General features: G+C 54.4%; 2 protein-coding genes across 2 annotated transcripts; both read right to left on the minus strand.

Annotated features, from left to right (window-relative positions):
• Positions 1 to 121: 121 nt before the first annotated feature.
• On the minus strand, positions 122 to 12,785 carry RSPH9 (radial spoke head component 9). The gene is made up of 5 exons (XM_081031280.1): positions 12,499 to 12,785; positions 9,124 to 9,289; positions 8,156 to 8,285; positions 7,549 to 7,695; positions 122 to 603 (listed from the first exon to the last, which is right to left on the minus strand). The coding sequence occupies exons 1-5, from the start codon at positions 12,723 to 12,725 to the stop codon at positions 443 to 445; spliced, it is 831 nt and encodes a 276-aa protein (XP_080887406.1). The 5' UTR covers positions 12,726 to 12,785; the 3' UTR covers positions 122 to 442.
• Positions 12,786 to 14,058: 1,273 nt separating this feature from the next.
• MAD2L1BP (MAD2L1 binding protein) lies at positions 14,059 to 18,479 on the minus strand. The gene is made up of 3 exons (XM_081044412.1): positions 18,138 to 18,479; positions 17,479 to 17,723; positions 14,059 to 16,204 (listed from the first exon to the last, which is right to left on the minus strand). The coding sequence occupies exons 1-3, from the start codon at positions 18,181 to 18,183 to the stop codon at positions 15,692 to 15,694; spliced, it is 804 nt and encodes a 267-aa protein (XP_080900538.1). The 5' UTR covers positions 18,184 to 18,479; the 3' UTR covers positions 14,059 to 15,691.
• Between the last annotated feature and the right edge of the window lie 488 nt (positions 18,480 to 18,967).

Below are 18,967 nucleotides of genomic sequence, written 5' to 3' on the forward strand. Positions count from 1 at the left end.
CACTGCTTGGGCAGTATGGGGGACGCTGCCCATTTCCGGCCAGTTACTGAGCACTGAGTCCCTGATCGTTTGTGATGAGCCACATGAATGCAACCAAAGGGCTTCCTGGGCCAAACAGGTTCCCATCCTCTTTTTTGACAGCTGGTAGCCGTGGGCCGGGGGCTGTGAGGAGGGGATTTGGGCCGCCTGGCCATGTGCGGCTCTCCTCTGAGTCCGAGAGCTGCCTTCCTCGGGGCCCCTGGCTGTCACCTTCTCTGACCCTCTGCCACTTGCTTTAAAGCCGGGTCTCCCAACTCCTCCGCAGACCTCTCCTCAGAGCCTGGACACCAGGTGGAGGTGGAGAGGAGGGGAAGCCTCAGGACAAAACAAACAGACCAACTTCAGGGAAATGTATGAAAATAATGGAGACACACTACAGAAGAAGTCCCCAAGCTGGCCCTTCCTACAGCATGAAGGGCAAGTCTATGTTCTTCTCACCGGTGCCGACGTAGATGTAGCCACAGTTCTTGGTGCGGGGAGCGTGGTAGAAGGTGAGGCCTGGCCACAGCAGGCTGCGCAGCACCACCAGGGCATTGCCCCTCTCCATCTGGACGCTCCAGGCCCCTGGGGAAGAGGCAGGCCTGGGCTGTGGAGCCAGCGCTCTGCTGGGTCTGCACACGCCCCAGGCCCTGGTGCAAGGCTCCCTTTCCACTGGGGAGAGGGGAGACAATTTAATTATCCCGGCACTTGACTCCTCCTGATTGCCTTTTAGCCATTTCACTGTTCATTAAAACCGCTTCCAGAGGGAGGGCAAAGGAAATGAAAAGCGGTGAAACTCAAACCAGTGTGTTTTGTTCCTGTCAGCAAGTCTAGTTAAAGGTTGAGTGGGGGAGGAAGCTGAAGCCACAGGCAGAGGGGAGTTGGGGCCAGGCTTGGGGAGACTTTCTCCAGCTCCCTCTCACCCTCTACTAGGGGAAATCACCAGTGACCTTCAGCCCTAGTAGTTTCCCCCGACTTGCCATTTTGCTCTCTTCCCCAGTCCCAGAAGCCTCTGCTCTGAGATGGCTTAGACCCGACCAGGGGCTCCCATAGAAGTTTGGTAGGAGGGGAACTGGGCTGCAGCTAATGAGCCTTTGTCTATCCTGGGTCTTGCCCCGGTTTTTGCTCCCCAGACAGGAGCAGCCCAGCTCCGGGCTGAGTCGTGCAGCCATGAGGACTTGGCGAGAAGGGCCGGATCCATCTCCAGAACTGAGGGAGGGAGCCGCTGTGTGGGAGGAAGGAGCCTGGGAAAATCGCCTCTGGATGCAGATCTGGAGCTTCTATTCCCCTGTGCACCGAGGCCCCTCCCCAGTCCTGCCGCAGCTCTGCTCCAGGCCCTGCCAGAAAGGCAAACGCTTTGAAGGGTTTGGTGTTGGACCAGCCAGTGATGTACTGAAAGCTGCGCTGAGGCCTTCATCGGCTGCCAGCTCAGCCCGGCTGCTTGGCTCCTGCCACTCCGGCTTCCCACAGGCCTCTTCCAACCATGGCCCACCCTGGTCACTCCACACCCAGCAGCCCCACAGCTCAGTCCCCACCCACTGCATCCAAGAGACCTGACCCCCAGGAACCCCTGGCCCTGACAGCAGCTCAGCCCTGCTCAGGGTACCATCACCTGCCCAGGTCAAAGCCAGAGCTTCCTAGGTGCATGTCGGTCAGCTGGCCCTGGGCTGCGCAGGGAGAGGCTGGCTCAGAGCCCACTGCGGCACTGTGGTGGCCTGCACAAGTGCCACCAGCCATGCATGACATGATGAAAGAGCCACAGTGTGGGCTTGCCTCTGCTCCCCTGGTCCCACGGAGTGCTGGCCAGACAGCATCAGGAATACGAGGCCCTGGGTTATGGGAGTTCTGGCTGGGGCACTGCCTAGGAAGGGGGTGGCGGCTTTCCTGGTCAGAGAAGGGGAGTATTTCCCCTGGCTCCTACAATCTTCCTGTCTGGACACGTGAAGTCCTCCACTTCCCAGACCTGCCCTTACTCCTAAAGCCCTAGCCTGTTGCTTTCCTAGTCACTTCTTCCAAAAAACAGGTTGCGTGGGGTGTGACAGAACAAAGTGTTCCCAGTGCACTGTATTCAGCCTTTGGCCAGCACAGACCCCAGGAAGGTACATCTCCGGGGCCCCCATAAACCCCCACCCCGCGCGCCCCAGTGCTCAGAACATCTGCAGACAGTTCCTCCCTGCCCTGGGAGTCCACAGTCATACAGGGATCCCCTTGAACCAAGAAAGGTCAGGCTCTGCCTCACTCTGCCCCCCAGGGAGAGCAGCTTACAGCCTGCCTAGCCAAATGCTGCCGTGGAGAAATGGGATCCTGGAGTCCCCCAACTTACACCACTCCTCCGTTCACTGTCACCAGCACCTTGGCATACCCTGGGCAAGGGCTGGGTCTTAACCTTCCCTCTCACCAGCCTGCCCACCTAGGGTTTGGCCACCTCTTTCCTCCAGTAGATGAGGAGACCCAGACTTATCGGCAGGGGCTTCCCCCAGTCCCATCCCCAAACCCCAGAGAGCAAGGAGAAACTGGCAGGGATGCTAGATACAGTGCCCCACCGGGGCAGGGGGGCAGTGCCAACCAGGCAGAAGGGTGCTGGCAGAGTGTGGAAGTGGCATGTGAGGGGCCAGCCAGCCAGCACTACCGCCCGCCCTCCCTTGCATTCCTGTCACACTCCTGTCCTCCTCTGCTTGTTCCTAGCTCAGCGGGTTGCCCAGGAAACACACAGTCTCTCAACGTGCCAGGAGTCACGTAGTGTCTACCTGGGAAGGCAGGCGCTTGCTGTCACCTTCACCCACTTTTCTTCCTGAAACTGCTGGAAAGGCTGGGCCCAGCCAGCTGCGGCCGCCTCTGCGTCCTCCGGGGTCCCAGGGGAGCAGCCTCCTGCCGCCTCGGTGTTTCAGCTTCCAGCCCCTCTCTCCCAAGTCTCCCCAAACCTCCCTCCTATCCCCTGGCAGCCCCCCGTTTCTACAAGCTCTGTTTTTTGAGGCCGTGGTGAGAGGACAAGCTGGTAATTAGGAACTCGCAATCAGCAGGCTGTCCTGGGTGCCCTGGACCCGACCGTCTCTCACCTACCTAGTGTAGCAACCTCAGGCTGGGGGATGCTTTTCCTAACTACATTCTCCTGTCCTCCAGGGAGAGAGGCAACTGAGAGTAAATTCGAGAGGGAGAGTGGGCTGGGCTGGGGGTCAGAGCTGTGCAGGAGCAGCAGTGGCTTAAACCCTCTCAGACCCACACTGCACAACTTGTCACACACACACACACACAAATGGCCACGGGTCCCTTGTCAGAGCGGCCACTCCCACAACACCAGGGCCACAAAGTATGGTCCAGCCCCCTGGGAGACGGAGGGGAGTGTGGGGTGGTACAGAGGCGGAGGAGTGCCCTGTGTAATTGATGGGCAAGGCCAGGCGCCCTGGTCCGGAAGGCCAAGCACCTGTCAGCCAGGCCTCCACGGGACTAGGTGGAAAGAGCCACCTGCGTGCAGCCGCAGGAGAATGCTGGGCAAGAACGCCGATTGCCCCTCACTCGCTAGTGCTCCCCTGTTGGCCACTGCCCCCAGCCCCAGCCCTCACCACCCTGTCCTAAAAGGCCGCTTTCCAGGCAGGCAGGCCCCTTGCTGCCCTCTGCTGCCTGAACTGGGCATTGCTGAGGGCTCACTCGTGCTGCAGCCCCAGCGGTCCTGGGCCTGGCCGTTTCTGAGGCGTGTCAGCCCCTGTTCAGAGTGGAGCAAGAACCCTGCCCCTCTCTACTTCCCAGGACACCAACGACTTCGTTTGTGAGGCACCTTTTAGTTTACATTTCTGCTTCCTATCCTTCCTATGTTTCGTTGGATCTTCCCAAACCTCTGTGAGACACGGTCAGTGTCCACCTTATTCATGACCTCCCCGGTGCCTGGCCCACAGAAGCTGCTTACTGGCTATTTGCTGATGGAGTGAAAGGTTAAGGAGCATGGAAGGGCAGAGTACTACCTGGAAATGTGGCCTGACCTGGTGCTCCATCTGTCTCACCTGGCTGCAGCCCTAGCTCAGAGAACTCGTAGCTGTTGCCCTGCTTCCATCATGAGGATGGTTCTGCCTCCAAAGCTACACACTCCCACAAAACTCTGCAGGCCAAGATAGCTCAGGGACAAGCTGCTGAACTCCTTACCTACCTCCATGGGCACAGAGAGCAGGAGTGAGTCCTGGGGCCAGCCTACACCATACCTGCTGTCGTGCGGGGTGTCTGGCGGGGTGGCCTGCGGGGTCTCTGCTCCCGCTCCCCACATAAGAACGCAGGACATGGTGAGGCCAAAAAGGAACACCCACGGAGCCATAGGTAGGGGAGTCATACCACTATGGTCTCACGCTGGGTTTACACGACGTGCGGCCTGCTGTCCGCTTTGCTGCCAACCGACAAACTCTCCTCGACTCTCCTTACTCTCCTTCAGTCTCCTCCTTCACTCTCCTCGGCTCCCCTCCGTAGCCACGGCAGTTATATCAGTGGCCAATGGCTCAGTGGCTACAGCTGATGGCCAACCAGCCACAGCCGACGGCCATCCACCATCTGAGCCAGCACCTCTCCACATGAGGCCGAGAGCCTGGAAACTGCTTTCTGGGGCTCTGTCCCCACACCTGCTCACATGTGACAAGAACTCCCCCTGAACAATTACCTCAGACCCAGAAAGGAAATGATGACCCTACCTGGGCAGAAAATTCCGTCCTGCCAGCTAATGCTGGTGTCCCAGGGAACTCTTCCTAGGAATCTGGCCCCACCCAGCAGCCCAGCCCATCCTGCTGCTGTCTGCCTGGCAGGGCGGCCCCCCACCAGCTCCTACTTTACTGGCAGATATCAGTGCTCTCCCCAGTCATCCACACTTCCACCCCCAAGCCGTGGCCGCCGCCAAGCCATCATGAGAAAAAGCTGGGCCTGACTTCTTGGAGGCCCTCTGATGGTGGCTCTGGGAGGAAGGGAGCTGGAGGTCCAGAAGCACCCCTCAGGCCCACACACACAGGAGATGCCAGGAGCCCTTTACTCCCAAGGCTCCAGCCCTGAGGACAAAGCAACACGCTGGGGTGATGGGGATTCAAACCGTCAGTCATCCGTCTGCCCTGAGGCCCAGCGTTAGGGCCACTGTGACTCACCCACATCCTAGGCCCAGATCCTGTACCCTGACGACTTCACTCGCTGACTGGACATAGCAGGGTGGCCCCAGCGTCCTGTAAGAAGACCCTCAAAACTCCCTATCACTGCAGGAAGACAGAGCTGCCTCCTGTATTCCCTTTACCCCAAACAGCAGGGCAGGCAGGACTGATGGGATTCCCTGAGGAAGCCTTTCCTGGGCCCCCACAGCCCATCTATTCAGTTTTGCACCCCCCAACCCCCTCCGCTGCAAAGACACTTGCGCCCCCCCCTTGCCCCTCACACTGCACAGAGGATGAGGACCCAAGATGGAGGAGGCACTTGTGTTAGCCCCGCTAATCACCTAGCACTGTGGAAGGAGGCCTCATGCACTGGCCTTGGAGCATCCGGCCGCAGGTGAGAAAGGCTGAAAAGGCAGCACCACGCGGGGCTTTCTGGCCACATCCTGAATCGAGGAGGTGGGGCTGCCGCCCCCAGATTACGGACATGAAGAGGACTTGCCTCAGCCCCTGGTGCAGGGTCCCACCCACCACCACATTCCTGGACCCCATTATCGGCCCCCCAGGGATGTGCGGCCCCCTCCAGCTCCTGGCCAGGATGGGAGCACAGCCTTGGAGGAGATAACAGGAGTCTGGAAAGTGTGTCTCATGGGTGAGAAATGTCCCAGCCCCGGCCCCTGCCCCTATAAACCTTCTTTATCTCCCCTGCAAGTCCAGGAGCCCATTTCGACTATGTTCAGGGAGGCTTGCCTCGAGCGCCCCCACGTGGTCAAGGCCAAAGTAGCTTTTCCTTGCTGGCAGCCCTTACCTTAGGATGGACCCCACTGCCAGACCCCTGGGGCACTGCAGTGGCCCCGAAATGGCCTCCGGATCCCTGGCTTGCTGCTTCTCCATCCATCTGTGCTCCACTGACATTGTCACACACCTGCTCACAAGCCACCAGAAGCGCCTACTGCCATGGTCTCGGCTTCCAACTCTTGGCCCTTTAGGCTCTCCTGGGCCTGCCCATCCACCCCTAAGGCCTTTAGCCACTAAACATAATAATAATTGTTCATTTTTATTTCAGTCCTTACTATGTGTTAGGCACTGTTAGAAGCATTTTGTATATGTTAACGCATTTAATATAACAACCAAATGAGGTAGAAACATACCATCATTCCCCTTTTAGAAATGAGGAAATTGAGGCACAAGGAAATTGAGGAGTTACCCCGGGCCACCCAGCTAGCCAGTGGCAGATGCAGGATTTCAGCCCCGGCTGTCTCATTCCAGAGGCCTTGCCTTTAACCATTACTGCCCTCCCACCCCTCTCCTCAGTTCTAGCCCAACTGGACGGCTCATTGGTCCCCAGAAGGGTTTCCGCGAGTGGTGGGGATGACTTGTCCCGCTGTTCCCGTTGTCCCCTGAAAAGGAAACCATCTACTTGACACCACAGGTAAAGCCAGAGCCCTGGGGTCGAATGCTCTAACATTCGACCTACTGTGTTCTTGGGTTTAGCTCTCTGAGCCTCTGTTTCTTCATCTGTAAAATGAGGCTAATAATAGTATCTACCTCTTAGGTTGGCTGTGAAGATTAAAATGAGATGAGGCGTGGAAAGGGCTGAATACAGTGCCTGGCACATAGTAAGCAGTGTCACTGCGTTTATGAGTTACGATCATCGTGTCCTTACCAGCGTCCACCACAGAGCCCTCTAGTTCTCAGAAACACCAAACATGGGGAGGGAAAGAGGCAGGGGTGCTGAGTCAGTGCCTTGGGTCTGCCCCCGATTGCCCAGGACATGGGCACCTGTCCTGGGATATAACATCCAAGCAACAGCATCTTCCCAGGACACACTCTTCTCTACAGGGGAAGGAAATGGGGTCCCTGACCCCACCACCAACTGCTGGATGTGTGCCTGGGCCAGGTGGGCCCTGAAGCATAGGAAGGCCTGTGAAGCTGTATGTTTTAAGATTTAAAAGTCCCACACCCAGCAGGAAGCAAATGTATAGAGCTCATTTCCTTAGCAAGCGGTTTGCTAATCAATCAGCACCCACTTACTGAGCGCCAACTATGTGGCAAGCACTGGATCTAATCCCAAAGTAACAGTCGAGATGGATGCATTTTCAGGGATGTTTTCAGACATATTTGGGGGAAGAGTCCCAACCTGCCTCCATTCAAGATTGATATGAAAATCAGAAGAGACACTGAGAGACTTCCTCTCCATCGAAGCATGTGGAAGACAATCCTTCCTTTTGTCCACAAACATTTACTGACTGTTTACTGTGAGCCGAGCCTTGTCTTGGACCCTGGGGAAGCCCCACCTTCAAGGGCCCATGGTGAACCATCACTTCCCACCTTGGTTCCACTCTCAGAGGAGAATGGCAGGTGGCACGGCCCACTGCTCTGACCTGGGGGCAGATCCAATGTCCTCAAAGTAATAGACTATTACCTTTGGGGATGTCATGCTCCAAGGAGTCCAGGAAGTCCAGGGACGGGTCTAAGTCAGCCTTCTCAAGCAAGGTCTTATTCTTCAGCTCCACAGGCTCCCTGAAGTGGAAGTAGGAACTGAGCTTCTTGGCTTCGGACAAGGACAGTCCTAAAAAGAAGTGGCAGGTAGGAAGGGAACCCCACAGCTCCCATTCTCTATGCATGGGGACCACATGGAGGGGCTTACAAAGGACTCAGGCAACTACTGACAGAGAACTGAAGAGAGAAAAGGGAGTAGTGTTCCCTCAGCCCAAACTTGGCCCAGATCCTACAATGAGGAGAGACCAAGGAGGAGGAAGGTGGGAAAAGGCAGGGAGCCGAGACCCAGGTGGCCAAATGCTCTCCCTTCCATGGCCGAAAAGGGTCAACGTCCAGTGACTGGGTAGCCCATGCCAACCACCGAAGCCAGGCCCTTGGACACATTCTCCAAAGTGATGTGGCCACAGCTGTCCCTTCCCTGAGGAAGTGGGCAGGTTCCCCCAGACTCCCTAGTTGGACAGATATGTGTCCAACTAGAGCTTGGAAGAGACGCTGTCCTGCCCTTGGGAGAAAGAACCCTGAGAACTCACCTTCAAAAGTCCGATTGACATGGACGGGCCCAAAAGGGGTCTTAAACAGGGCACCGCGAGGGACGACAGACACAGCCTTGTCAATCTGGTCTATGACGGACACCAAGCGCGTCTCTTCCTTGATCTGGACCTGAGGAGACAGGAGACGATCCTGCTGGGGCACTGTGCCCACTCAGCCCTGGTACAGGGCCCTCTGTGTAACCCTCTGACCTGAATCACCACAGTGTAGATACCAAGTCCCTGGGAAATCGTGCTGGGCAAGCCCTCCCTTTTCTCCTGCCAACATTTTTCTTTTCTTCTGAAAATTGGTCATACATACTGGTGGTGCAATATTTAAAACTACAAAAGGAAAGCACTCTGTGCCATTTGTTTTTAAGGTAAAAACAAAAAAAAAAAAGGAGAATATGTATAGGTAAAGTATTTGCTGAGGTTTGTATTTGCATAAAATGTCTCTGGAAGCACAGCTTCTCACACTTAAATGGGTATTGGAATCCCCTGGGAAAGTGCTAAAATACAGCTCCTGACGCCCCCCCCCCCACACACACACACATTCTGCGTTTCTCACCCCCTCCAGGGCACGGTCATGCTTCTGATCCAGACTGCCCTTTGAATGGCAAGATTTGGACACACACACACTCTAAATGGTTACATTATTGTCCCCCAGAAAGAGGAGCTGGGTGACTGGAGGACAGGAACGGGAGGGACACTACTATATTCCTTTCTGTACCTTTGACTTTTGAACCATGTGGATGTGTGACCTCGGAAACCAAAAATGGATACAGAAATGTAAGAGCCTGTGTCCGTGCCCTAACCCCAGAGCCAGGCTCTGAAGAGCTGCCCAGCCACTGTCCACCCTGTCGCTCAGGAGCTCGTTTGTAATGGTGTCCCCGTAATTCCTGCTGGGCTGGGTTTTGGATGGCCCGGGCCCTCTTCCTTCAGGCCCACCGCCTCATCTCGTCGTCACTCACCACTACTTCTTCTTCAAAGACCTTATCGCCGTCGTTCACCTTCTGCAGCTCCGTGTGTTCATACTCGTGGGAGGGGTCCCCCAGGAAGCGGCCCTTCACCACAGCTGTCTGCGCCGCCATCTCCTCTGTGGCAGGGGGCAAGAGGCTCCATTCCATGCAGTTCAGGCTGCCAACAACATCCACGTGACCCAGGTTTCCAGCTCCCCCCTCCCTCAGGCTTCCTGCCACTGCCCCTTCTCCTGAGGGAAAGGCCCAGAGAAGCTGCTGGAGTCTCACCTTCCCCCTCAGAAGCTATAAGTACCTATGGTGCATCCCATCCCCAGAGGTGATACAAATTCTATTTTATTTTTTAAAAGGTGGCTTACAAAAGCTTCATGTATGCCAACATTCCAAGAGCTTCTTCCGAGATATCTGGACTGGGAGATTCCAGATGAGTTCCGGAAGCTGAATTTTCCTCAGTTGCGGGTGCCTCTGCTTTGGTAGGCCCCACAGTCATGCTCAGCCTGCTTACTGAGCCCGTAGCACAGCCATCTTCCCTCGTTTCTCAGGAAAGCCTGGCCTGGGCTGAAGGATCTGTCCCCCTTTAAGGTCTTCAGGGGAACTCGCCAGCTCAGTTCCTTCTTTCTCACTTCCCACCAAGAGAAGATGTCCCCCCACTCCTCTCGAATCCACTCAAGGCCTGCGTCCACAGCCTGGCCTCTGCTCATCTTTCCTCCCGTCACTCTTCACTGGCTCCTTCTCAACATAAAAACTTCTCAGCTTTCTAAAAGAGCAGCCCTGAAATCCATGCCCCTCTACACAAAATGCCCTTCTCCTGTCCCTTCCTCCTCTGCCCCACCTCTGAACAGTAATCACAATTTGCCCTGCGGAAGCCCTTCCTCTCTCCACCTCGCTTTCACTCTTTGTCCAATGCTCTGTGATGTCTGCCTCTACCACCCCAAGAAACTGCTTAGGAAAAGGTCATCCGTGGGACCTAAAAGCCAACAAATGCATTTCCATTTCTATTTCCTTTTATATTTCCTTCTCCCTCCTCCAGTGCCTTAAATATTCTCAGAGATCTATTCTCTTTTCTCTCTGTAATCTCACCCACCTGACTCCCAGAGCCCCGGCTATTGACTACTTGGAATCCAGAATCCAACCAACCACCTCTCACAACCTCCACTGCTTCCCTCGTGGTCCAAGCTTCCATCTACTCTTGCCTGGATACTGCAGTAGCCTCCTGACTGGTCTCCCCACTTTCATACCCACTTCCCCTTCGGTGTAGTCCCCACCCAACTGTTAAAACCTAAGCCACATCATGTCTCTGTGAAGAACTTTTCAATGACTTCCCATTGAGCCAAGTCCTTACAATGCCCCTCAAGGCCCTGAATGATTGTCTCTGGCCCCTTACCCCTGTCACTTCATGTCCTACAATGCCCCCCTCACTCACTCCTCTCAGCCACACTAGCCTTTATGAGGTTCCACAGACCCACTTAGCACACACCTGCCGCAGGGCCTTTGCACTTGCCTGAAATGCTTTCCCTTCAAATAAAGACATAGCTCACTCAGTTGCTTCAGGTCTCTTTTCAAATGCTACCCTCTCAGAGACCATCCCTGACCACCCCATTTAAAATAGTACCCCATCCTGTATTCTCTATTCCCCTTACCACTTAGCACCAGCTGACATGCAATATATGTGTGTGCTAATTGATTGTCTGTCTCTCCTCCCCCCCACACACTATAATATAAATTCCATGCAGACAAGGGCTTTGTCTCATTTACCACTGAATTCCTGGTGCCTAGATCAGTGTCTGGCACATAGTAGGTGCCGAAGAAATAAAAACTTATGGAATAAAATGAAATGAGCCTCCAATCTCTATCCTCAGTCCAAATTTTTCTTCTGGGTTCCAGATCTGTACTTTAATATGCCTCCTTGCCACCTCCCCCTCCCACCTCCCACTAGGTCTCCCTCCTTCCTGAGTTTGTCCTGCTTCCTGAATTCTCTCCCAGTCGGTGGCACCAGCACTTACCCAACTGCGTAACCTGGAAGGAGGGGTCAGGCTTGACCTCTTCTTCACCTCCCCCATTCAGTCACAAATCCTGACAGTTCTACCACTGAAATCTTTCTAACCCATCCCCTGCCTAATTCTAACCTAATTCCCTCAGCTACCTCCTCCTTTCAGTCCCCCTCATCCGGACACTGCACCAGACTTCTAAATGCTCACCCACTCAGGTCGGAGCAGGCTCTTCCTGCTTACAGCCCTTCCACGGCTCCCTGTAGCCTGTGGACAAAGTTCAAACTCCTGTGCTTCTCCAGCCAGTTCTACATAACACCCGTGGCTGTCACTGTTATGTTTATCTACCTGCTGTTCTCCGAACACTCCAAGCCAGCTCCAGCCAACAAGTTTGCACAACTGTTCCCTCTAACAGGCATGCCTTTCTCCTATACCTTCCGGAGAACTCCTGTTCATCTTTATATTGCAAAGAAGTTACTCCCTTAGTAATCTAAATTAACTGCTCTCTGGGGGAACGCCCACTTTGGTCCCCTTTGTGTATACCTGTTCCAGTTGTAACATACAACAGCAAACTTGTAACAAGTACAGTTTGCTGTACTTGCTGGGTTGCACATAGGTCTCCCTCCCTAGAATGTGACTAACATGGAGACAGGATGAGTCTTAGTCTTTGTAACCCCAAGGTCAGCACAGGATACATCCAACCAGTGTTGGATTGATGCGTGGATAGGTCAATAAAGCCCCCAATTACCTGTGCCTAATGGACTGCTGTGTAAGGTGGTGAGCCCCCAGCAACGCTGACGGTAGTGAAAAAGCAGTAGGATGGATGGTCCTGTATGGTAGTGTCCAGGGAATTTTTCCCAGTTCTAAATCCCTTCTCTCCCATGCCGCATTCCTTCACTACTTCCTAGAACGCTTCCTGCTGTGAGCCAACTACTCCACTGAAAATGCTTTTGGCATCCCCGCCTTCCCAAGCTTCTGACCCGTCTCTAAACTGAACTCTTGGAAAAGCCAGGCCTGCTCCACGCTTGCACCAGGCTTCTTCTACTCCGGGTCTTCATTCTCCAGGAACTTGCACCTTGCTCCACCTCGGTCCTCAGCCCTGCCTCGATTGTAAACCCACCAGCTTCTAAGTTTCTCCTGCGTCAAGGCCTAGGCGTGTCCTCCCAAGGCCCTCCTTCTCAGACCTTGCCCACCCACTTCCAAGCCCGCTTAGGCTCCCGGGTCCCCGGCCCCGCCCCCGCCCCTCGGGCCCTCCCGATTCCCTCCTGGACCCCGCAGGCCCCGCCCCTTTCCATGCCCGCGCGCTCCCACCCTTCGCGGCGCCCCCGTGGTCCGCCCTTCAGTAACGCCCTGCGCCGGGCCCGCCCGGGGCCACCTGCACCTGTACAGCGTCTTGCGCGGTGCAAGCTGGTCCTCACTCAGGCCCTGTGCGATGTAGTAATCGGCGACGAGGCCGAGGATGCGGCCCCAGAAGAGCACCCGATCGTAGCGGTAATCGCGTTTCACCAGCGTCAGAGAAGTAAGCAGTGAGGCCCGACGGTCCGGGCTGAGGCCCTGCCCACTGCCGGACGCCAGCTCCAGCGACAGCAGGAGGCTATCCGCATCCATCGCGCCGGGGGCTCAGCTCAACGCTTCCCAGGTTGCTGGAAGCCGTCTCCAAGGAGACGCAAAGCTCCGCCCTTCCGTCGAGCGGGAAGCAAGATTCCACCCACCAACCGCCGGTGGCCCAGCCCCTCCCCGGCTTCTGCCCAGCCCCAATGCCCACCGAGCCCTTTCGAAAAGCCTGGGCTTACACGAGCTCCCTCCCTCTTCCTTTCCCAAGCTTGTGAGATGTGTTGTCACAGGATCGGCGAGGTTTCCCCTAAAATAAGTACGCTACAGTTGAGGTTGGAGGATCCAACCCAACCCAATTCCGTGGATATTTTTGCCTTTCCTGAGTCCTTCCACATACTTGACATTTATTGAGTCACTGTATATGCAATGGGGGCTTGGGAAGAAAAATACACCAGTGACACTACCTGTATTATTTCACTCCAGTCGTGTCCCTTCTTGGCCTCGCAATTACCTATGAAGGAAATAATTGAAGACACTCTTGGCTCTGAAAGTCTAGGAATCTAAGATAATCGATCCCCCCAAAGCCAGGTCTTACATAGTGGGGTCCAGCTATTCCATTTTCTTGTCTTCACCAGAAGTCTCTTTACCCCTTCCATTGTACTATTCCAGCTGAGTGGCAAATGAAGACTGAGGTGACGGGGCAAGGAATAGAGCCACACCTTGGGAAAGGAGGGTGTGAAGGGTACAAAAAGGGTGACATTTACAGACTACACTACCACCTACATTTACCTACCTGGGCCCCACAACTCTGTTGCTAGGCTCAAATGGTAGCAACAGAGGAAAGGCCAGCACCCCACTGCGGCTGGAGCTCTTCACTGGGCATCTAGAGACTGCCTATTGCTTCACACCCACCTCTGGAGTCCCCAGCCAGGGTCAAACAGGTAACAGGTGCCTCAGCAAGCTCATTGTCAGGGAAGGAGGGGGGATGTATCATTTTTATTAACTGATCTTTTCATTTCTGGAATTCTTTGGAGAGGACTCATAAAATCAAAATGACCTGAGCCCCAATGCCAAGCCAAAAGAAATAAGTGTACTAATTACCCAGATAATCACTTTGTTTTGATGGTCTAGACATTATGAAGCCTTCTAAAGTCACTATTGAGGGAGCCTACTTGGCTTAATGTGTTTTCCATCTCAAGACAATTTTTAACTCCCTTGTTCCGAACTCTCCCTCCCTTTAGTCAGACCCCTCACGCAGCCTGTCCTTCGCAGGTGGGAGAGATGACCCTGTCCTTCTATAACGTAATATCATCAGGCAGAGACGGCCCGAAATCCTAGCCAGTGGAATATGGTCACAGCACCAAAAAGAACGCAAACCTTTTGTTTTCATTGATTCCACATTTACTCAGTGCCTATTCATGTCAGGTCCCTTATCGGGAAACACAATCTGAAGCCAGTGACGGGGGTCCTGCAGGTTTCTAATACCACCGTTTCTGGTAGGGCAAATCCTCTTTAATTATTTCACAATAAAATCACACAGGCTGCACAGCACAGGGTAAAGCACTCAGCCTCTGGGGCCAGGTGGACGGGTTTCAATCCAGGTTTCAACACGCAGGCAATGTATTCAATCTCTGCAAGTCTCATCTATAAAGTGGGGGAAATGATAAAAACTTTGCACGGTTGTTAGGTTAGATAATAAAGTGCTTCAAAGGTAGCATAAAATATAAGCTATTTTTGGTTTACTTGACAAAACATAAAAACAAAACATTCTTCTTAAAACACAAAAAATTGTATATATTTATATTTTCCCCATGTATACACACACACACACACACACACACACACACACACACACACACTCTAACACCAGTACGGTGAGGATTCTCTGTTCAATTTATTAGGTTGGTGTAAAAGTAATTGTGGTCTAGGTTAAAAATAAATGCAAAAACCGCAATTACTTTTGCACCAACCTAATCCTTCCAAGAACTAAGCAGGTGTTCCCAGGGGTAAACAGCACCGATGTTTAGTGGTCAGGACGGCATCAAGCTGGAGAGGGTAACAGAAAGGATGAGGACAGCCACGTCAGAGATGCAGTGGTGGAGGAAGTGCCACGGGCAGCAGGGCAGGCTTTGCCTAAGGACAACATAAACAACAGTACTGCCAGCTGCGGACAACTGCCACGGAGACAGGCTGGGCAGAATTCCAGAAGGGACGTGTGGCCTCAGGGAACTGATCCCACGGGGCTTTCCTGGGGTTTCAGCCTCTGGTTCAGCCAGGCTTTGCAAAGACCCTGTTTTCTTTCCTCAGCCCAGTCTCTCAGCCCCCTTCCCCTGTGTGACCTCTGCTTTGGGCACACATACGTTAAGGGTCACAAAACCAGTATGCGGCAGGGAAAGAATGTTGGGCTAGGAGTTAGCTGATGCGGACTCTAGTCCCAGTGCTGATACCAAACCACTACAGATCCTGGGCCAAGTCCCTTCACTTCCCAGACTGGCACGGGGCTGATGAAGAGAAACATTAGTTAAAAAAACAAAAAAAGTCCTGGAAGCCCTGAAGCAGAAGAGACTGAGGAGAAACATAAAATACCCTAGCCTGGAGCCTAGAAAGTCTCTGTAAGCCAAGAGTTTCAGGAAAATTTAATATGAATTCATTCATTTTATATTTAAGTTCATGAGCCATACCCACATTATATGTCCCTGGTAAAAATCCTGAAAGGCCGCAGGAAAGGGCCACGTCCACGACAGCATTTGTCCATGGGCCCACATTTGCTTTCCAACCCCCAACAGAAAACCCTGACTCAACCCCCTCTGGGAAAAATCCACCTTTGATTCAATGAGGATTACAGTCCCGGCCACACCATCAGCGCACCAGGAAGTCTGAGGAGGGGAAGCAGGCAGCCAGAAGGCCAGAACCTTCCTCTTACCAGGAAGCAACTACCTCCAAGCCAGAGAAGGGTGACTTGGTACCATAGAAGGAAAAATCATTTAGCCATAGTGTTCACAAGTAAGAAGCACCCTCATTCACTCATGAAAGCCTTTCAACGTCACGGGTGCCTGGAACCAAACGTAATCCTCCCAGGCCGAGCCTGGGATGGAGGGTCTGCCACAGGACAGGGTCACAGTCAGTTTGTGGCCCCGTATGGGGACTCTATAGTTTAGCTTGGGTCGAAACCAATCTTCTCCACAGTCTCGGTGCCCTTGTGCCATGACGATCGTGCCCATGAGCGGAGGAGACTGCAGCTCACTGAAAGCATCAGCCACAAAAATGGCTCGGAAGAGACGGCGCAAACAAGCTGCTGTGCTCAGGCTCTGGTCCATGCTGTTGGGGGCCAAGCGGGATAAGTCCAGCTCGTAGAACTCCTTGGGACTTACGACACTGCCACCAAGGAGGATGAGCACTCGCGGTACTAGTGTCCGGGCAAAGAGACCCTCTAGGTGGCTGAGGACACTCTCCAGTTCTGCCAGGGTTTGTTGGCATGTCCTGCTGCTCGCCTCCGCAGTGGCCCGAGCTTTCTTCTTCACCATGTCCTCTGCCTAAGAGAACAAAGAATGGTGAGAGAGAAGGCAAGGTAGGGGAAAGCTAAGGACCTTTGTAGAACCCTGTTGGTTGGAATGGAGACTTATGGGATGGATTTCCAGTTCAGTGAAGTGCCACAGCTGAGACACTGGGTTTTACCAAAGGGCACTGTATCAAAAAGGAGAAAACATTTTTTTGCACAAAACCATAATTCTCCCACACTTAGAACAGCAAAGACGGTGTTCTGAAGTAGGAGAGCCTCCAGAAATAAGGAACCAAAATAGTCAAGGGGATTTGGTGGCACAGCAGGTGGCAAATTTTTGTTATAGTAGGATCACAGGAACGAGGATTATTTGGGCTAATTAATAAAGGTGATTCTGGAGTTTGTTTTCCAATTAAACATGGCAAATTGAACACACGCTTATTTGTGCTCCCATCTGAAATACTACTAAATGAGAGGAAAAGGAACAGAGGGAGGAGAGGAAGGAAGGAGGGAGGGAGAGAGAATGGAGGAGGAAGAAGGAGAATAAACAGTGGCCAAAGGCAGCAACACATTTTTGGAGGACAGAAAGCAGATGGAATAGTTCAAGAGAGCTGAAAACCAAGTACTGACAGAGGGAACTCCCATGAGAAGCAAATTGATTCACACAGCAGAACCCCAGAAAGGCTCGGGAACTGCCGATTCAGGCACTCCCAAAGGCAAGAGTGAACAGTGAGGACCCTCAGATCGCCTGCCAATATCCTCCACCCAGAGAGAAGACTTCCCAATATTGATGGTTTTGGGTGTTTAGTGATCCCCTTTCCAAAGGAACCAGTAGGTTCCCACCCAGTATCCTTCGAGTAGGGTCAATCAGCTCACAAGGCCCAGCCACGCGAGGCCCACACGGAGCTTTCAACGACTTACTCTTAAATATTCACCAGAGACAGACTAAACACCTCCAACATGCAAGTCAGAGACCGAAACAAATACGTGGGAAAAGGAATCTGGAAGAAACGGAGACACTGCGAGGCACAGAGGATAAGCTGAAAAAAGGGTCAGTTCATGAACTCCAAATGCAACCCACAACAGGAGTTTCAGAAAAAGTAAACGAGAAAAAGTGGGGAGGCTCAGCGTATCCAGGATTACCCGCGGGGAACGTGGCTGAAGCCAGGGGATGACACACTCCTTCCTTGTTCAGGCCCACGGGCCCTGCAGGTGCCCTAGCCCCTCCTTGTACCTGCGGACGAACTAAGAGGACCAACTAATGGCCGCAAAGCCTCCCGCCGACTTTCTCCCCAGGTGTGCGCCTACCTGCGGGGGTCTTCGGTAGAAGCGCTTAAGGTGGTCATACGGCAGCGGGAGCTGCTGGCGCTGGTACATGACGTGCTTTATGAGTTCACAAGTAAAGCGACAGCAGTCTTCCCGGCTCACAGGCCCGGGGAACACGACGGGCACCACGCAGTCTCGGCGGCAAAGAGGCCCCGGAGAGCCGGGGGCTTCGTGGGCGGGGGTGGGCCCGGGGCGCTCCCCGTGGGCGGCGCGGGCTTCCTCCGGGCCTGGCGGGCGCACACAGGGACGAGACAGAAACACGGCACACTCAACGGCAAAGCCAGTCTTCTGGCTCCCCGACGCCCACGGCAGCCGACGCTGCGGCAGGGCCAGCCCCACGCAGCCACGTCCGTCCGCAAACCGCCGCGTGGACGGAGGCGGGGAGGTGGGCGGGGGGGTTCCCACGGCAGCTCCACTCCGAGAGCGGAGGCCCTGCTCTGAGTTGAAAGAAAGTGTAGTCAAGAGGGGACCAGGACGCCGCCCAGAGGAAGACAAAGTGGGGGTGACACCCCACGGGACCCCGGGCCGCGGGGGCGATGGAGCCACCAGGGCCGAGTCAGAGCCCAGGGCCGCCGGGAAGCGCGGACGCGGACACGGTCGGGACCCCGTGACGGGAGCGAGCTCCGGACCCCACACCTCACCTGGCAGCGCGGCCGGGGACAGCACTTCCTGCTCCGCAGCCGCCATCACGACCTGCTCTCGCTTTAGGAGCGGTTGGAACAGGCGCCCCGCGAGGTATCATGGGAAGCCCGCGTCACCGATTCCGGCTCGGCCGGCGGGGATCCGGCGCAGCCGCAGTGTGCCGCGCGGGCGGGGGAGGGGGGGCTCGGAGCCCCGCGCTGTCTCCCCGGCACGCTCGCCCCGGTACGCCGACCCCGCAGGCAGCCCACGCGCTCTCAGCCACTGAACGCTGCCTTCCCAAGGACACTCGCCTTCACGCATCCGTTCTCTTCTGCGTTCACTATTTTTGATGCACCTACTTCGTGCCAGGCCCTGTCCTAGGTGCTGGAGACTGCAGCAAACAAGCCAGAAACGGGCGCTGTCCTCAAGGGGGTCACTGCCTATGTAGATACAACACAATGCGATGAATTATACTGTGGGCTGTGCACGGGATGTGGACGTGAAGAACAGGGGCGCCTAACCTAGATGGGGTGGGAGCGAAGGGTGGTCCGGAGTAAATGTGCCCAAGAAACTGTGACCTGTAGGGTGAGTAAAGATAAAGAGGAGGGCCTCGTGGCACTGGAGACCTTGAGAGACAAGAGCATCCTCTATTCAGGGAATGAAAAGAAGTCAGGTTATAAAGAGTGAAGGCTGTGGTGGACAAATAGGAGCCACAAGGTTTTATAAGCCCTGTTAGAATGTGAACTTGATCCTCTGTGTGTTTGGGGGGGAGGGGGACGTGAAGAAACTTTGAAAGTTTTAAGTAGGGAAGTAGCATGATTAAATTTACATTTTATAAATTTAATCTCCA

The sequence above is a fragment of the Rhinolophus hipposideros genome (assembly GCF_964194185.1).
Source record: "Rhinolophus hipposideros genome assembly, chromosome: 3".
In the NCBI taxonomy this organism is placed as follows: domain Eukaryota; kingdom Metazoa; phylum Chordata; class Mammalia; order Chiroptera; family Rhinolophidae; genus Rhinolophus; species Rhinolophus hipposideros.